The sequence below is a fragment of the Schistocerca americana genome, chromosome X (genome assembly GCF_021461395.2).
Source record: "Schistocerca americana isolate TAMUIC-IGC-003095 chromosome X, iqSchAmer2.1, whole genome shotgun sequence".
Taxonomy (NCBI): Eukaryota; Metazoa; Arthropoda; class Insecta; order Orthoptera; family Acrididae; genus Schistocerca; species Schistocerca americana.
Window position 1 is genome coordinate 710333085 of NC_060130.1, and position 19794 is coordinate 710352878.

The 19794-nt window shown below is 40.4% G+C and overlaps 1 protein-coding gene across 1 annotated transcript in view; it reads left to right on the plus strand.

Moving 5' to 3' along the window:
* Positions 1-19794, plus strand: part of LOC124555673 (delta(24)-sterol reductase-like) — an 80287-nt gene that overhangs the window by 50081 nt on the left and 10412 nt on the right. The window contains exons 7-8 of the mRNA XM_047129668.1: positions 12194-12334; positions 12492-12689. Of these exons, the coding sequence (XP_046985624.1) occupies positions 12194-12334; positions 12492-12689 (339 nt within the window). The remainder of the gene's footprint in view (positions 1-12193; positions 12335-12491; positions 12690-19794) is intronic.

Genomic DNA, 19794 nt, shown 5'->3' on the forward strand with positions numbered 1-19794 from the left:
CTTGAAATAGATAACTAGTATAAGAAAGGTTACTGGTGATAGAGTTTCTACATGTCACCACTCCAGACTTTATTGTGGTTCAACCTACCGTCTACTTGGTAGAGAAGGAAAATCATCTTTAATGTGAATTTTCAGACCACACTGCCATTACATCTTCTTCACTTGGTGTAGCCAGGAGAGAATGGACTCTGTCTCTCCCTATCTAAAATTATTGACAGAAGTGGGAATCCAACCCAGACCATAGGTATAACAACCTACCATCCGTCCAACAGACCACGAAATCCTCTTCTCTCATTTTTCTATCGTAACGCCGTTGCGCCACACTGGATGAGAATTCTGACACACAGGCGTCCTGTAGTAATTTGCACCATGTTCAGTAAATTCATTTACTTGGTTGACCGAATCACCATGAACTAGCTGCCTCGGCTACCCAGTGCATACATTCCACTCTATATTTTGTAATCACCGAAATAAAATCACGTAACTGCCACCTACACAGAACTGCCAACAGTGTAGGGTGCAGAAGTTTAAATAGGAAGTGTTCCTTTCCACTTGAGCTATTCTATTGAGCTATCTGTTTGTAGAAAACGTCGTTCAGTAAAAAAAAAAAGGAAAAGCTGTAACTGTTTGTCTCTCAGAAGTCAAGACCTGGCCATATGCATAATCTCACAGTGCTGTGGAATCAAAAAGTTCTGGAGGAATAGTTGTCGAGCTCTGGAGCTGTTGTAGCTGTGTGTCAGCTAGTAGCGTAGATAAGATGTCGCGAGTTCGAATACATTCAGTGCTACATTTTTTAAAACGCAATTCTGCTGTCTGCTGAAGTTGTCAATCTAATGGAACTTTGAACATACTTCCCTTCACTTCTCAACCCAAAGTAGTCGCATGTGGAAAAAGGGCTAACTACTGTGACATTTTGTTCTGTTCAGGTTTAATAGACAGCAGGCAGCAGATGCATCTCGAAGATGTGAAGGGAGAGCGCATCGTGCCATAATATGTCAGAAAAGTATTTTCTACATTAGCTGTCGTGTGGTAGTGAGATTTTATTCTTCTTCAAACTTTGTTTGACAGCTTTAACTCAGAACAAGTTTTCTACATGCATGTAATCAATAAACTGCACGTGCATTGTCATACTGTCATAGATAACATCAGAGAATTCGCATATATCGTTGATGATCAATTTCTCTCTCATGTTTACTATTGATTTAACAACACTAAAGGGAACCTTACGAAAATTGTGCACTGTATTATAAGAAATGAAATAAAACTAACCACGATAACCTTACGACGAAAGTATGTTTTAATAAAACCGAGTATCTGTACACAAATGTGCCTCTATCGACACGAATTAGTAAAATACTACTCACTTAGATTTTGATTGGGTCTGTGTTTCATTGGTATGCTGTGTCGTACTCAAGAGGTATGCAAATGTGGCATTTCATAAATATAGTTACGTATTCCTAGAAACCCAAAATTCGCTTGTCAGCAGCGGAAAGAGGCGTTGCCTGTTGTGCAGCATTGTAAGTTTTTCAACATTGCACTATGAGCCGAAAGTATTTTCTTGCGATTTCCTTATTGATGTTTGATCAGACTCCTTGTAGCTCTTTCACAGAAGGGATAAAAACGTTGCAGTCAGTGAGACTGGAACTGCAAACCATAACAGACGCTTCTCCACAGGTCAGCACGTTACCACAGAGCTGGCGAAGAGGTACGGGTGTGAGCGTCCTCTTACGACGGCAATAGTGCGTAGAACTCGTAAACCGCTATTTAAAGGTCGAGATTAGTTGCGATTTCCACCTGCAACGACTTTCCTGGGCTGAAAACCGTAAATTTACAATCTTTCGTTACCCTTCAAGTGATAATAACTCAGATTATTCAATGGAAATGACAGGTAAAATCAAGTGAACTTTGAGGCTTAATTCCGTGCACACCAGGAAGTAACTCGTCGATCACAGAGTTGCCAAACATACGTTGCCTTGTTGCCAAATCTCAGTTACAGTACCGGCAGGAAGAAGACGAACCGATGTGATCCTACAGCGGGCTGGGAAGTGACCATAGCTGGTGTCTCCAAGTCGCGGCTGCTACGGCCTGGAATACGTAATGCGTCTGACTCGCTTACTGTAACTAGGTTTAGGGACTGGAGCGTAGTTACTAATAATACTCAGAACTGACTGCAAACCAAGCATCATAAATTGTAATGACACGTTCCACATCATTACGAAATGTCGTATTCATGATCTATGGAACAAGAAGTAATCTAATGTAATGTAATATAATCTAATCACATCATATTGATGACTAGCCATAAAGAGTCATGAATTACCGAAATTTTTGCCAATACCAGTAACCAAATCTAAACTTGAAAATAAAAGACGACAAGTTTTGTAATGAACCGTAACTCCTATCAAGACCCTTTCGTCCCTGGTATCTAACCACGCAAGATGTCTGATATACCTCCATTCTGAAGTAACAAAGTGTGCATGCATTTAAAGATGAAGTGCATGATGTGAAGTTCTGTGATGGAGATACAAACCCAACACATAATCGGATTGTTAACTAAGAAAAATCAAATGTTACGTATCGGTTTTTCTTACGAGCCGCTAGGTGTCTGAATCTAAAATAAGGATACAAACTTTTGTGCCTAAGAGACAATCGAACTGCAAACCTACCGTGCATCCACGAACGTAGCTTAAGTATCAGTTTCTTACTCACGAACAGTAAGATGTGTGCGTGTTTGACCAGAAATAACGACACCTCTTGCGATTGTTGGCAACACATGAACAGACATTAAAAATGCGCGTTAATTTTCACTAGCAGGTGAGTGTGCACTTGATAGAGCTGGAAATGAAATTATGAATATTTTTGTACTGGGTCAGGATTCGGACCCACATATTTACCTTTGGAGGAGACCTAGAGAAGACTGCAGTCTTGGGAAAAGGAACGAAATGATTGAACTATACTGTTCCGAGAGATTCAGATCCTCACGGCATTTCAAGTAAGTTACTTGTGAAGAAGCAATATTTAACATCTCTCGTAGTTCGTTAAGAGGGACAATAGATGATGGGTAGGAATTCGCGTCTGTTAAACATGTTTGCGTTATGCAATTTAAAGTTGATAATTGCTAACTGATACTGTCTAAAATCGAGGTATATCACTCTCTGTATGCTTAATCAGGAATGACTGTTAGTTTCCGTCAGTAACGAAATCTTTGCTTAGTCTGCATGAGCTGGGTTTGAATCCATATGCGGAACAAGACGGTTCGTCGTGTCATTTGAAGTTCATACATACTCTCAACTAGATGCTCGTGAATAACTTAAATTTTTAATGTCATTTTGTGTTAAATAATAAGTACGGTGTGTTACTTTGAAGAGGAAATCATGAATACGACGAACTTACTACGTGCATTACCAATCTGACGTAATAATGAGAGTGGTAACATTTCAGGTATGTCATTTATTGTAATAAATGTGAGCTTACAAGCCTTAAGGACAGTCTTATCTGTGATAAGGTGTTCCCTGATATTTGTAGTATCGTGGTATTACTTTACATCTTGAGTTATTGCACTACAGAGCAGTGTTTTCTAGTGGTGACTTGTTGGAACCATTTTCAATAGTCAAACGACTGTACCAAGGAGCGATTAGAGGACCTGCTGGACAGCTTTTTTTGAATAGGACAATGTTCCTGTCCAATAATTTTTAGATTTGTTACAATAAGCTTACACTGCAAGAGAACTCGCTTGTATTTTTCAATATGTAGTCTGTCTGGAGTAGGGTGGAGATAGCAATGTGAAAGTTGCGAGCTGTCGAAGACGATCTTCATATTCCTAATGCGATTAGGACATCGTATACTCTTGACGACGTTTAGCACCTGTGCGGTCAGTCAACCAATTTCAGAATTCATGTTGAGTAATCCTGCTAAATTCCCATAATATTGTCTTTTTATATTGATGAGTAATATGGCTAGTCGTCACGTTCATGTGCCGTCTACAACGCAAATTTAATGTTACTATCCTAGGAACTAACCTGCAATACGTTTTGTATTTCATAATCGGAACTATCTGCATTAACCGTCATCAGAGCAATGTCAGGGAACAGAATGCAGCAGTGCCTTGGTATCTACTTGGGGACCTGCTTGAGTCGTGTTCTAAGGAAAGGGTAGTTGCTGGTTCACATTACATTACACTAGCGAGAAGTACCGACTTTTCCTTTTCTCTGTCTGCAAACATCCCGAACTAAATTCAGTAACTAAATGCTAAGAATATATTTGCATTGTGCCAACTCAAAGATCAATAGATATGGATATAGATATAGATTTTTATATTTAAAGTCATTCTCGTTCTGCGTTGGAATGAACATTATTCATTATTTGATTGTTCTTGTTACGATTGTTATTGTCATTCTCTCACTCGCAAGAGTTTTCACATTCCTATTTGGTATCGATGCACATGAAGAGTGGCTATGAAAGAAGGGAATACTGAATGTTACGTCATGCAGAATACACTCATTTACTTCTGCTCCTTGTGATCAACGCTACAGGAGAAGTGAGATACATAAAGTTGACAGTGTGAGGACAGACATGCTAGCACAACTCTGCAACTACACAGTGTTACCAGATAAAATGGTGCTGCGGAATCGAAAGTTAGAACGGACTTTGCCACAGTAGCAGACAGCTGCTAATTTCGGACCATGACCGTGGATTACACTTCGGTCAGTGCTGGTTAGAGTGTTGCAACTGTAAATGGAAGGCTTTGTTTGACAGTCTTGTGCTGATGCTGTCTGAATAAATTATGCCATTGGATAAAAAGCGGTTTAGTTTTGAGACCTAACCCACAAGGGGAGAAGGCACAGTGGTCTGATTCAGGAATTCCAAGCAATAAAACACAAAAAGCAACCCAGGAAGGGTTCGAACAGCTACTTTCATGCAGAGACATGCATTTGGAATCTGTTCATCGTTACGGGGACAAACAAGAGAGTAACATTACTGAAACAATGATCAGGCTACTTAGTATATAAGAGAACATACAGATTTCAAGGAGGAAACGTATGAAGACGCAGACTTCCTCGTTATCAATATGTGCGGCGTATCTTTCGTGTTAACGAAAGTAATATCCCGCTTTAACTCTTCTTACGTCTCAAATGAAATGAATGCAATGAGGAATCGAATATTTGTTGACTGCGTCTCTCCTTCGTTCCATCCGTACCAACATATTTCTTCATTCTCGTGGTAATCATGACATTCTTTTTGCATGCTGCAAAAGATTGCACGTGGACAAATTCGACATCGAGGTGCAAAGCGTTTGGTATCTTACATTATATTCAATTCGAATAAGCTTCAGATGTATTTTTACTTCGTTTGTATTTTTAGATGATTATGAACGTTACGGAAAATTATCTCACATGCTTTATGTTGAATGAGAAACATTGAAGACCCGTTTTGCTTTCCCTACGTTGAAATGATATAATGTCGGCGTCAACAGCCTTCTTACACGCCGGAAGCTGAAACTTGTATCATTCTGGATTAATGAAATTGAATGTCGCAAATGTAGACATAGCCCACAAGGCGACGTCAGAAACCATCAGGGGAGAACGCCGCATAAAAACCAAACGTGCGCGCGCGTCTCCACTCTGGAGGACCGTATCGGAGAATCACGGCAAGCATTTCGCTGAAGAGCTGCCTCGTAAGAGAACCGAGAAATGGCAGCGTCGTAGCAAGTATTTGTCAACACTCTGATAGTGCATTTACTTCCGGGTGTAGGCCGGCGTTACCTCGCTAAATTCACTTGACATTCGTTTTCCACATCGAAGACTCGTACGATAGAATCCACTGTAAGATGAGACACTTAGAAAGTATAATTAATTTCTGGACTCCAAGAACGGCGTTCTTCACATAAGTAACACCACTTTGTGTGTTTTAAGGTTGCGTTTTGAGGCTCAGGCAACATCGCAGTGACTATAGTCTGTCTGTGGTCGCCAGTGTGTCGTTAGCTCAGAGGTTATTCGTCATATTGTGGCTTTTCTAACGCGGGACATTCTGAATCGGAATACTCCCCTTTCATTATTAGTTCCGGGACGTGACTATTTTCCTCGGACAAAGACCAATGCTGTGAATTGGATTCGCGGACATGCCATTCACTACCTAGTTGGACAAACTGTAGACTCTGTACTCGATTTTTGGACATACCTCAACGACCGTCATTATGTCGTTGTCCGACACCCAAAATACAGACAATTTTTCTCGAACTTCCTTGGGAGTGCTTTCCACGACCCGCCTCGCAGCTGGAATGTGTTAAGCCAAGAGTGAAGAAGGTTTCCAGTTTGAACCAATGAACATTTCTGAACTACTGAACGGAACACACCAATTTCGAGAAGACGTTACTCAACATATTACCAGCGGGGCGCAGAAGGAGTCTGATCAATTACACAACAAAAATAAACAAAACAAAAATCAAAATAAAAATAAAATTCAGAAAAAGGAAGATTTTGTTTTGTTTGTAATGATAGCCCTAACCTTGAATTCCCATATTTCCCCTGGTATATAGGCAGCTCTTGGGGTAGGTTTAGTCAGGAGCCAACGCCTGAAGTGGACCAGATATTTTTTTTTTTTTTTGTTATAGGATGAAAAGTGGCGGTGGCACTTAGTTTCTTTTTTTATTGCCATTTTCCTAAGGGGCTTTAAAATAAGAGAGAAAAAAAGGGGTAATCGTCAAAAAAAGTAAAAGAAAAAAAGCAAAATTAAAAAAAAGAGGTTCCCTTGTGCGTTGCGGTGGTCGTACTGTATGACATAGCAGTTCCAATCTCGGTGGAAGCCGCTGACTACAACCTTTTATTTTCCATTTTAATTAATGGAGTTGCAAACGGCTAGTAAAAATTGTTTATACGAAATCTGAAGAATGCCTTTAAACATCAATCTTCGTCCGATTCGACTTAGTAAATTAAGTTAATATCATGGATGTCTGCTTTGTAAATGCCAAGGTGCTTCACTGTAAAATAGATCCTGAAAAGATTCAAAGCGACTGTCAACGATATAAATTTGAGTTTTGTTCGTCATATAGGTCTAACATGTCAGAAGGTTGTTTATGAAGTGCACATGTTGATTAATATAGTTCCCCTCTTCTAAATTTTTGCAATAGCATTTAACTGTAGACGTTTTCTAACACCGGTGTTAGCAATTCCTTTCCGTTCTCTGAAACCTCCAAAACGACAAATTTTTCTGGTCTAATTCAGATGACCTTAACTATCACTTCCGATCAACATTAAATACTTCATGGACCCATACATGGAACTCCAAATGTGCAGTGTTCCTGCACTGCTACAGAGCATGCATTGCAAGGTATTCACACAGTTTATCGCATAGAGTTACCATAAGGAATTAAACAAGAACTGTAATACACTTTATACCACAGACGCTCACCTCGGCTTGACGAAAACATCCGAACATTGACCAAAAGTTGCACAAATAATTGAGTTTGAAAGGAAAAGAAACGAGGTATGAAGCATTTATAAATTCATCGAATGTAGCGACGTGGTTTAATTTCGTCCCAGTCTATAAAATTAATTTCAGGCCATACTCAGCTCTTGCCGATTAATGTAATATAATACCCGCCTACTAATCAGGGCGTCTGTCTCCGTTGCTTTTGAGCATGAATGGAAATCGTAGAAATTTTCTGTGGAGCAACATTTAATAATAAAGCGTTTTAAATCATCAAAAGCGATGAGCGGGAGCAGGCGCTTTCGATAAAGAACGGGGGAGTGCAGCGCCGCTGCTGTCGCCACGGCCGCTGCCGGTAGCCAGTAAATGGATCCCGGAGCTTTGCCGCATACGGCGTCCAGAGGAGGACAGTCTGCAGGAAATCTGCCGCAAAATCGTTACTGGATAAAATTTTGATATCGGTGTGTCAGAAAGCGAAATTGATTGAATCTGCGCTGCCATTACATTCACGTCTTCAGCATTCAGACAGAAGAGGCTATAAAAATATTTTATGCCAGCTGCTCTCGAACCACTGACTTACGAACAGAAACAACGCACGCTACCGCTAGACCACAGGCGTAATCGGCCTAGTGTTTCTCTATCATGGGACAAGTTTTCCTCCAGGAAGTGCCGCAGTCTGCAGTGTTGCCAGATTGTGCAGATAACCGGACTTAGAGAATTAGCGAGTTGGCCAGTTTTATTGTCCCACGTCGCGATCGGCGCGGACTTAGCCTGTGAAGCGGCCGGCCGCCGGTCGAGTTTTATGTCAAAGAGTGTACGTGGTTGACCATCGTAAATCACCACCGCCCGACAACCACCAATTGTCAGATAGGACGGTACATGCTTCTGAAGAAGAATAGTGATCTGTCGCACTCCGTTAAGAACGGGGTACGTGGCGTATTGTGTCCAGTTTTCTGCCGTGTGACCATGTACCGTGCCGTGTGGCTTAAAAGACTCGATAACTTCTTCAGCCGGGAGCTCAAATGGCAGCTCAAAAACACGTATTGTCCGTACACCCAGACCAGCATGTTCTACAGTTACCGAGCCGACATTCCCGTCACTATTACAAAATCGGAGTCCTGCTTTTGTCGCCTGTAGAATTGTCTCACACACCGCGTCTTTTACCATCTTAACAGACACCGTGGGACTAATGATGGACAGGTGAATTCCGACAATATCGTTTGGCGGTATCTTGACTTCCTCTCGAATGAATCGTTCCACTGCTAAAGCCTTTGGTCGTTCGTAGTCTTTGCAGAAATTGAATCGTAATGTAGTTTTCCTGTACTTGTTCGCCATGATCGTTGTTACTAGCCCGCGCGCAGACTAAGTCCACAAGTAAACAAACACTCGCACACGCCGCACAGGCGGAAGTATCGGACCTCCGCTTCGCACGGCCGCTAGCGCCGAACTGCGCCCTCGGCTAACCTGGCGGGTACTCGTTTCACATCATTTTGATAAAAGAATCGTAAAAAAGATGTGTGGAACAGGACCGTAACTAACAGAATAACATTATGTGACATCCCGTTGCAGCCAGTGATGACACTGCTGAGATGGGCACTGAAGGTTGTATGGGAAAGAGGCTGCCTGATTGTCATTGAGAATAAACTTCAAACGATGAAACCCACCACTCGATTATCTCCATCGAGACACTAAGACGAGACGAGGTCGTTCTAGCTCGCCTTCATACAAGACATTGCCCTTTATAACGTGGCATCCTACTCCGCCTGAGACAGATGTGGAGTTACTGTAATAATACGCTATATTTTGACTGAATGCGATTTGTTTGCTGAGGGAAAGTGTGGAACGGCTTGACTAGATATATGTCATTTACTTTAGGAGATGCTTGGACGAGTGAGTATTTAAAATTCTGTGTTATTTCCTGATTATTACCTAAGCTTTTAGGGCATGGATTTTATCGTGAATCAGAGATGCTCGATCTTTCCTATTACTTGATCTTACCGTGACCAGTGGTCACTAGCCGCATGTATCTGATAAAACAGTTTTAAAGAAGTGTATTATTGGAACTTTCTGGCAGATTAAAACTCTGTTCCGGATGGGGAGTCGAACCAGAGCTACCGAAGTACGATTCACGACCCATCCTCACAGCTTTACTATACAGGGTGTTACAAAAAGGTACAGCCAAACTTTCAGGAAACATTCCTCACACACAAATAAAGAAAAGATGTTATGTGGACATGTGTCCGGAAACGCTTAATTTCCATGTTAGAGCTCGTTTTAGTTTCGTCAGTATGTACTGTACTTCCTCGATTCTGATGATCAAATTGCAAATTTTCACAATCAACATGTGTGGGCTGACGAGAATCCGCACGCAATTGTGCAATCACGTCATCAACACAGATTTTCTGTGAACGTTTGGGCAGGCATTGTTGGTGATGTCTTGATTGGGCCCCATGTTCTTCCACCTACGTTCAATGGAGCACGTTGTCATGATTTCATACGGGATACTCTACCTGTGCTGCTAGAACATGTGCCTTTACAAGTACGACACAACATGTGGTTCATGCACGATGGGGCTCCTGCACATTTCAGTCGAAGTGTTCTTACGCTTCTCAACAACAGATTCGGTGACCGATGCATTGGTAGAGGCGGACCAATTCCATGGCCTCCACGCTCTCCTGACCTCAACCCTCTTGACTTTCATTAATGGGGCATTTGAAAGCTCTTGTCTACGCAACTCCGGTACCAAATGTAGAGACCCTTCGTGCTCGTATTGTGGACGGCTGTGATACAATACGCCATTCTCCAGGGCTGCGTCAGCGCATCAGGGATTCCATGCGGCGGAGGGTGGGTGCATGTATCCTCACTAACGGAGGACATTTTGAACATTTTCTGTAACAAAGTGTTTGAAGTCACGCTGGTACGTTATGTTGCTGTGTATTTCCATTCCATGATTAATGTGATTTGAAGAGAAGTAATAAAATGAGCTCTAACATGGAAAGTAAGCGTTTCCGGACACATGTCCACATAACATATTTTCTATCTTTGTATGTGAGGAATGTTTCCTGAAAGTTTGGCCGTACCTTTTTGTAACACCCTGTATGTTACAGTTGGATTTAATTTATAAATATATTATCTCTTTAATATCATTGTTATCGTAACATACTGAATATATTTTTTTAATAGATTTTAAGATCATTCATCCAATAACATTTTTGAATGGACTCCCTGACACCACAAAACCAACTAGCAAACACTACCCTGACGCAATGGAGAAACCTCTGACGAATATTCATGACCAACAGATCCTGCAAGGGATCTGAGTACTGGTAGCTTTTCTGAAGCCAAACTGGTAACCTGGGAAAACGCAACTCATCAATTTAGTATTGCTGACAAAGGCAGAAATCGAGCTAGATGCAGTTCAGCCCAGTATTCGGGAAATTCAGCAAAAGCCCTCGCTCGCATCACTGACAAGAAAATTTCACATAAGGTGTGGCAGTCTTTAGTCGGCCTCTGTAGCTGATTGGTCAGCGTAGATGGTTGCCATGCCGAGGATCCGGGTTTGCCAAGGATTATTTTTTCCTTGGTGGGAGGACTGGTATGGGGTTCAATCAGCCTCGTGACACCAATTGACGAGCTGCTTGAAAGAAAAATAGCGACTCCGTGGTCTGGAAAGTCGGTAAAATGGTCAGCAGAGCGATGTGCTGACCACATGTTTCTCGATACCACATCCACATGGCGCCACAAGACAGAGGATAGATGACACAGCGGCCAGTCGACATCCCTTGGACCTCCACACCTTAGTCGACGACCTTGTTATTTGTGGCAGTCTTGTTCTTTATCCTTAATGTGTCTACCCGACATAAAATCCGGACTGGAGAATAAATTGCTACGTCCGTTCGTTTTCATAGGGCTAGGAAATGGTATTTTGCAAGGAAATATCCTTGCGCATGCGTTTGGCTCTCTTCTAAGTACTCGATCATTCTCCTCGTCACCAGAGGTCCAAATTAGATTGTTATGACTTTGTTTATAACACAAATAACACAAAATAGCATTTGTCCTCTTGCTGTAATCTAGATTTTTAATCGGTTGTGGCGCTCTTTTATGAGGTTCATGTTCATTATTTTAAGATTCATCTTTAATAAGGTCATTGTGTGAAAGAATAATCATTTGCCATTTATACTCTGTTGGTTTACCGTGTCTGTGTTACAACGTAGATTATACGTATTACTGCTAACAGTCACAGTATAAAAGAATTAGTTGCGTGCTCATTATAGTTTACTTTTGGTACACGCTATTCGAAATATTGTTACCACTTCATCTTCAGTGAAGGTTTAACTATAAAATTGTGATTTCAATGCAGAAATTGCTGTAACATTTCTTTCTTGTGAGGCCTGATGCAGATTTTCATCACTATTCCCAACTGCGCATCTCGTGATACTATACAGTTTATTACCGTATCAGCATTTTTCTCTGTTTGTTGCTGCTTTGCTTTACAGTGACATGGCACTTCAGTTTTGTTTACGTGTAATTTGAGCTGAAAGTAATATGAAAAAATTCTGCCTTTCGAGCTTCTTAGTGTGTTAGCAGCAATTTTAAATCGGTATCATTCTGTACTGTGTCTGCAGATGTAGTTGAGGTTACCTTGTGTAGTTTCCTGAAATGAGGAGTGAGTCCTAGAAACCTATTAACTTCTTTATTATTAACGAAGTTTTAAGTATATTGCGGAAGGGCAAGGGATATAATGATGTTTTATGTCTTTGTCTTACAGCTAAACGAAATAGGTAAATGGCACAAGCCGTGGTTCTTCATGCATGTGAAATCTTTCCTGAAGAAGGGCGAAGGGACAGAATACATTCCGCTAAGAGACTATTACCACCGACACACAAGATCAATCTTCTGGGAGATTCAGGTGTGTAACTCTTTCTTTCGAATTATTGCATCAAGTGAATTGCATCTAGTTCGGATTTTCACGTTTATTGTTACGACAAGCAATTTTATACATTCTGGTGAAGTAAAATGTTTTAATTGTGTGTGTGTTCTTATGTTAAAATGTGCTTTTGTTCCAGGACATAGTACCTTTCGGAAACAATATACTCTTCCGTTGGCTTTTTGGTTGGATGGTTCCGCCCAAGGTTTCTCTACTAAAATTGACACAGGGAGAAACAGTTAAGAAGCTGTATGAGAATAATCACATTATACAGGACATGCTCGTTCCGATGCAAGAACTGAAGAAGTCAATCGAAGTGTTTCACAAAGAGGTTGAGGTGAGTCTCAGAAAATTGCTTAATAAAGGTTTCTCGGTGGGAGGTGTGCAGATTGTAACTCACATACAGTAATTATGTTCTAGTTAGACTCGATACATGACGATTGACTGTTTTTACCCAGTAATTCAGGCGACTTCGATGTGTAGATCAGGTCAAGACTCTAACTTCATATAAATCGAAAGAAAATGGACATTTAAGAATTTTTTTTTGGCGCTTCCCTCCCATGAAACTATACCATAAAAGCGTCGGTCAATTACCGAAACAAGGGAATGAGATTTTAATTTAAGTGTCGAGAGTTAGATTTTCAACATTACCCATGCAGAAATTGGCAACTATAGGGCTTGTTTGACTTCCCGTTTCCAGATCATCATTATGCTCGTAGTATTCCTTATTAAACTGAAGTTTATTGCAGCCGGAGTAGCCGTGCGGTTCTGGGCGCTACAGTCTGGAGCCGAGCGACCGCTACGGTCGCAGGTTCGAATCCTGCCTCGGGCATGGATGTGTGTGATGTCCTTAGGTTAGTTAGGTTTAATTAGTTCTAAGTTCTAGGCGACTGATGACCTCAGAAGTTAAGTCGCATAGTGCTCAGGGCCATTTGAACCATTTTTTTTATTAGCGATAGGAGGGTGATAATTGACTAAAAGTGCTAATAATGTTACCTAACACGTGTAACTGTTTTTAATACTAAAATACGAGGTCAGCATTTACATTAAACAATTTTATGTGTCTTGCTTTGACGTCAGAATGTATATCGGTGGTCCGTAAGTACAGACTTTTAAGTCAACATCACATATGCATTTTCTGTCAGAATAGAACAGCGGGAGTCCGAATGGGGCCCCACTTTGTGGGTTAAGATTTCGGGCGTTACACCAGGTAGATTTTCAAGTTTACGGATATCTAGATAAACCGTTATGATGTTACTGTAAAGCTGAAATATCAGGAAAGTCAAGGAAGCGCCAAGTCCAGTCATTGCCTTGGGAGCCAAAGTTATTAACTGATACACACTGCCGAACTCTAAATCGTACTGTAGGACCCAGTAATCTGAAATCTTTGCTTTGTCAACTATACTTACTTTACTTTACACGTGGCTAAGGCCTTATCGACCATACACCTGCTCTACGAGCCTCTTCCAATTATTTCTATCCAGGGAAATTGTTGTCCAATCAGAGTTGATGCCCATCCTAGCTGCATCTTCCCGGATATTCTCCATCCACCTAATTCGAGGTCTTCGTCTTCTTCTCTTTCCTTCTAATTTCTTAGTGGATGCTATTTTGGGTAGTCTGTTCTCCGGCATCCTTGCTACATGACCAGCCCAGTTCAGTCTTCTCTTCTTTAACATTTCCACAATGGTACTATGTTTGTACAGCTCCCGTAGTTCTTCATTTTTCCTTATCCTCCACTCCATGACATTTTCATCGAAGATTGGTCCAAATATTTTTCTTAGTATTTTTCTTTCAAATATCAACAGTTTTTCTTCATCTTTTTTCCTGAATGTAATAGCTTCACATCCATATAATGCTACTGGTACAATAGTTGACTGATAAAAACGGATTTTGAATTCAGTACTAAGTGATCTCATCCTTAAAATTTTGATACAGCTGTAAAAAGTTCTATTAGCTGCTGCTAGACGGGCGTCTATTTCTATTTCTGCTCTATTGTCTCTGCTAAAAAGACTCCCTAAGTACTTGAAGTGGTCAACTGCCTTGAAAGTGAGACCATTTACGGTCAGTGGTGTATTCTTTTGGAGTTTTTTACTTATGACTAGATATTCTGTCTTTTCTCCATTCACATGAAGTCCAGCTTTCTCAGCTATTTTGTAATAATTTTGCATCATCCTGATTAATTCAGCTTTTGAAGTGCTTATTAAGGCTACATCATCTGCATAAGCAAGTCTAGTAATGTTCTGTCCCTGCAGTTGGATCCCTTGTGGATTAGTTTTTGTGAATTCTCTATCAATCTTCTCTAAGATAATATTAAATAGAATAGGTGAGATGGCATCCCCTTGTCTCAGTCCAGTGTACACCTTAAAATTTTCAGTCTCTCCTGCAGGTGTCTTAACTTTGCATATGGTTTCTTCCAAACACATTTTAACTAATTTGATTAATTTTAATGGTATTTCAAATTCTTTCATGGTGCTTAAGAGTGTCTGTCGGTGTATGCTATCATAGGCCTTCTTGAAGTCTATAAATAGAATATGGATATCTACATTAAATTCCCATGCCTTCTCATTTATTTGTCTCAATGTGAATAAGTGATCCAAAGTGGATCTGTTAGTGCGGAAACCACATTGGTAGTCCCCAATCAGTTCTTCGGTTATGGGAATCAGTCTGTGTAGTATACACATCGACAAAATTTTATACGTGACATCGAGTAGGGCAATTCCTCTGTAGTTATCACAGACAAGGGGATCATTCTTCTTAAAGATGGGGCATATAATTGCAGTTTTCCAATCGGCCGGTATGTTTTCTGTCTCCCAAATTGTTTCAATTAAGGAATGTAGTTCTATTTCCAATTGTGGTCCTCCATTTTTTAAAAGCTCAGCATATACCTGGTCTTCCCCACAGGCCTTGTTGTTCTTTAATTTCTTTATTGTTTGTCTTATTTCATTTACTGATGGTGTGGTGACTTGTGTATCAACTGTATCTGGTTCTTCAAATGTAAAGTAATATTGTGGATCATTGCAGTTGAGCAGCTGTGTAAAGTATGTCTTCCATGTTTCTTGTATGTCATTCTTGTTTGTAAGTATTTTCCCATTATGGTCCTTTATAAACTGTTCCCTTTTAGTGAATTTTCCCAAGGACTTTTTTATATTCTGGTACATCTGCCTTGCTCTGTGATGCTTGAAATCATCCTCCGCTTCTCTTACCATGTTGTTGTAGTGTTTTCTCTTCTCTTGTCTTAGAGTTCGTTGTGTTTCCTTGCGGATTTTATAGTATCTCTCCTTTAGTGTAATATTGTCCATGTCTTGTAACCATGCCTTCCTCGCATTTTGCCTCTCCAGTACTCTTTCTTGGCACTTTATATTAAACCAGATTTTGTTAGTTCGTTTTCTTTTACCTATAGTTTTGGAAGCTACATCTTGAATACTGTTTCTGAGGTGTCTCCATCTACTTTCCACGTCTTGCTGGTCACTATGTGTCAGTCTAGATTCCGATAGGTTAATTTCCATTTCTTTCCTAAAGTTTTCTTTTATTTTTTCTTCTGCCAGATTTTCTACATCGTACCTTTTAATTTCAACCCTATTTGTACTTTGTTTCTTTTTTAGCTTTATTTTCATTTGAGCTATGATTAACATATGATCTGTCTCACAATCTGCTCCCCTAAAAGTTCTATCGTCTTTGGATGGCGACATGTCAATCTGGTTCACTACTTTTCCATCTGGTGATATCCATGTCCCTAAATGAATGCGTTTGTGTTGGAATTTTGTGCTGCTTAATGTGAGACCATTTGCCATTGCAAAGTTTATGAGTCGCACACCATTCTCTGAACTTTCATCATGTAAGCTGTAATTCCCAATGGTTGGTTTGTAGATTTCTCCTTTTCCTACTTTGGCATTAAAGTCTCCTAACACTATTGTTACGTTATGTCTACTTATTGAATTATATGTCTGTTCCAGTTGACTATAAAATTCTTCTTTCACGTCATCTTCCTTATCTTCTGTGGGTGCATGAACATTTATAAATGTAATATCAAACCACTGAGCCTGAACTGTAATGTGTGATATTCGGTTATTAATTGATTTGAATTCCTTTATTGTGTCAATTGCTGTTTTATGAATGTAAAAGCCTGTTCCAAATTCATGGCGCTGACCGCAGTCTCCATACATTATTGTCCCGTCTCCTATTTTCATTGATCCCGTTCCCTGCCATCTTATTTCTTGGAGTGCTACCAGTTGTACCTTGTATTTTCCTAGTTCGTTTATGAGTATTTGTGCGCTTCCTGGGCGGTATAGACTTCTGACATTCCACGAGCCAAAAGAGAAATCCTTGTAACTTTGCCAATTTCTGTTCCAGTAAATTCTGTCCTGTTTCCGAGGCATACCTTGAGTGTCCTGACCGGCCATTGTTTTACATGAGTGGGTTGGTAGCCCTCTGCACAACCCCCAACCTGGAGGACCAGGAGTCTTGATTTTGGGGTACTCTACCCCTAGGGATTTGCCTTCACCATGGCTTAACGAGTCTTCCCTACCCGTGCTAGTTTTGGTCCACCCCGGGTATTTTATTTCCCCGGTACCCCCCATATCTGGAGAGCATTCCCCAATCCGCCACCCGGGGAGGCGCCCGATGGGGGACTAGCAACCCCACACGGGTTTGTCAACTATACTGCCTGATAAAAAGTCCCCGGACACATCTGTGTAATGCGGGATTGACTGCTTGGTACCAAGAGAGGCGCACCTGCCAGGATAAAAGAAGGCAGGGAGTGTAGTGCTGTCAGTAGAGTAGTAGTACCAGCAGAATTGATAGGTCAGGAGAGCTCAGAGACTTCGAACGTGAACCAGTCATTGAAAGGCACCTGAGTAACAGATCCATCAGAAATATTAAAACCCTTCTAAAGCTGCCAAAGTCGACTTTTGGTGATGTTATTTTGTAGTGGAAATGCGATGGAAGAACCGCAGCTAAATCAAGACTGGGCAGACCTAACGGACGGGAACTGCCGACTATTGTGGAGGCTGGTTGTACAGAATCACGCGAAATTACAGGAAGGAATCACTCGCTATTTCCATCAGTTCAGTTAGCGTAATGACTATGCGTTGGGAGTTAAAAAGAATGCAATACAATGCTCGAGCAGTTCCTCATAGGACACACGTTTCTGGAGTCAGTGCTAAGCGATGCTTGAGGTACCGCCACTGGACAATGGATGACTGAAAACGAGTGATTTGGAGGGATGAATCACGTTATACCCTATGACAGTCCGATGGAAGGGTTTGGATTAGGCGAATGCCTGGAGAATGTTTATTGTATTTATTGAGATTTTCCTCTATATAAAGGTTTTCCTCCAACATAACAAATACTCGGAAATTTTTGTATCTTTCACATAAGATCTTAATTTATCTCCTCAGGATGTCCCTCCAGGTGTTTCGATCTTGTATCTCTTCTTCCTGTGCGTCAGGTCTTCTCATTGTTAAGCGTACATTTTGGAGCCAAGTGGTCTTCTCTTCTTTCCCTCTGGTTCCCATTCAAGGATCATTTTCGGAATTCTGGCTTCCCCCATTCTTCTTACATATCTGTACCATTGGAACTGCTTTCTATCCAGCACATCATGTATTCTTTCTCTTTATTATTTCGTCGTTTCTTACTTTCTCTGTTCTAGAAATTCTTGCTGATCTTCTCCAGAAGTCCATTCCTACTACTTGCACTTTTTTTAAGTGTTTCAGATTTGTAGTACAAGTCTCCCCTCCATACATAACTACGCTTTCTAGTATCGATTTATGTATGATTTTTTTGGTTCGGTTTATTACATTTCTGCTTCACAAGATTGATTTGAGCACCCGATGACCTTCCTTCCACCGCTAATTCTTTTTTTAAATTCTACCTTTGATTTTCCCTGCAACTCTAAAACGGGGCCCAAATAACAGAAAGTTCTTAATTTTATTTCCTTCTGTGTATAAGTCATCTGGAACATTAGTGAAGCATTCTATTTTCTGGTAATTAATCTTCAATCCCCAGTTTCTATATTCCATTGCTAATTTGTTACACATATTATTTGCATCCTCCACGTCTCGTGCTACTAATACTTGATCATCAGCAAATAGTAGGCGATGTAAATAAACTACATCTTTAATTTCTAGCCCCATTGCATTGCATTTACGTGACCACATCTTAAGACTGATATCTATATAGATTTTTAAATAATGTTGGTGATATGAGGCAGCCTTGTAACATACCCTTGCTTGTTCTAAATTTCTGTGAAAGTGTACTATCAATTTTAACTTGACGTATGTTGTCTTCATACATTTCCTGTATTATTTTGATTAAAGGACCCTTTAGGTTTGCCAGATGTAATGCTCTTCAAAGTAGTTTTCTCGGGACAGTATTAATATTAGTATATATTAATACTATGTTTTTTAATTTTTCCCTGTTTCTCTAAGATCTGTCGTAATGTGAAAATAAGATCTACGCATGAACTACCAGCCGTGAAGCCATATTGTTCTTCCTGGGTTTTAAAATTTATTTCCAGCTTATTTTTACTCATTTTCCCAAAACTTCTCATTAATGTGTTTATAACACAAACTCCTCCGTAGTTCGAGCAGCTTAAATATAGTATTAATACAGGCCAACTTCATTTCCTCGAGTATTGAATCTCCATGTAACATTTTATTGAATAACGTGTTATTAGCTTCACAATTTTGTCACCACCACATTTTAAGAGCTCCATATTGATATTGCCTGGTCCGGGTGATTTACCATTCTTCCCCGTTCTTAATACCTTACTCACCTCGCTTTCTAAAACTTGGATATCTTCCCCTTCCTGTTCCTTTTCTTCCACTATTTCTTCTTCCAGATACTCTTCTCTCTCCTCATTTAATAATTTCCGGAAATATTCTTCCCATTCTTTTGGTGTTATCAGTTGAAGATTGGTTTTGTCTTTTGTCTTTTGTCTCTTGTAGAAGTCCTTTTAATGCTGACCACGCTTGTTTCGCTCTCCCAAATCCTCGTTTGGTATTTATATTGGCACATGTCCTTTCCCATGCTTCATTCTTTGCTATTCTTATTTTTTATCATTTCAGTCTTCTTTTCCCTGTATATTGTTCTTCTTACTTCCGATTTATCATTCAGACACCGGATGAATGTGTTCCTCTTCTGTTTAACTGCCACTTCTATTTCCTCGGATCACCATTCTGTTGTACGGCTGCGTTTGTTTCGCCTGGAGAACGTAACCTGCTATAACAGTGACCCAACAGTGAAGTACGGAGGAGGTGATGTTACAGTATGTTGGTATTTTTCGTGGCTAGATTGTGGTCCCCATATCCCGCTTTTGAAAATGCTAAATGTGGGAAAGACTGTATACTGCTTACAATAGAGGAATATTTCGGAGATGATGATTGTATCAGTATGACAATACACCCAGTCGTAAAGCATTATCTGTGAGACAATGGTTTCTTTAT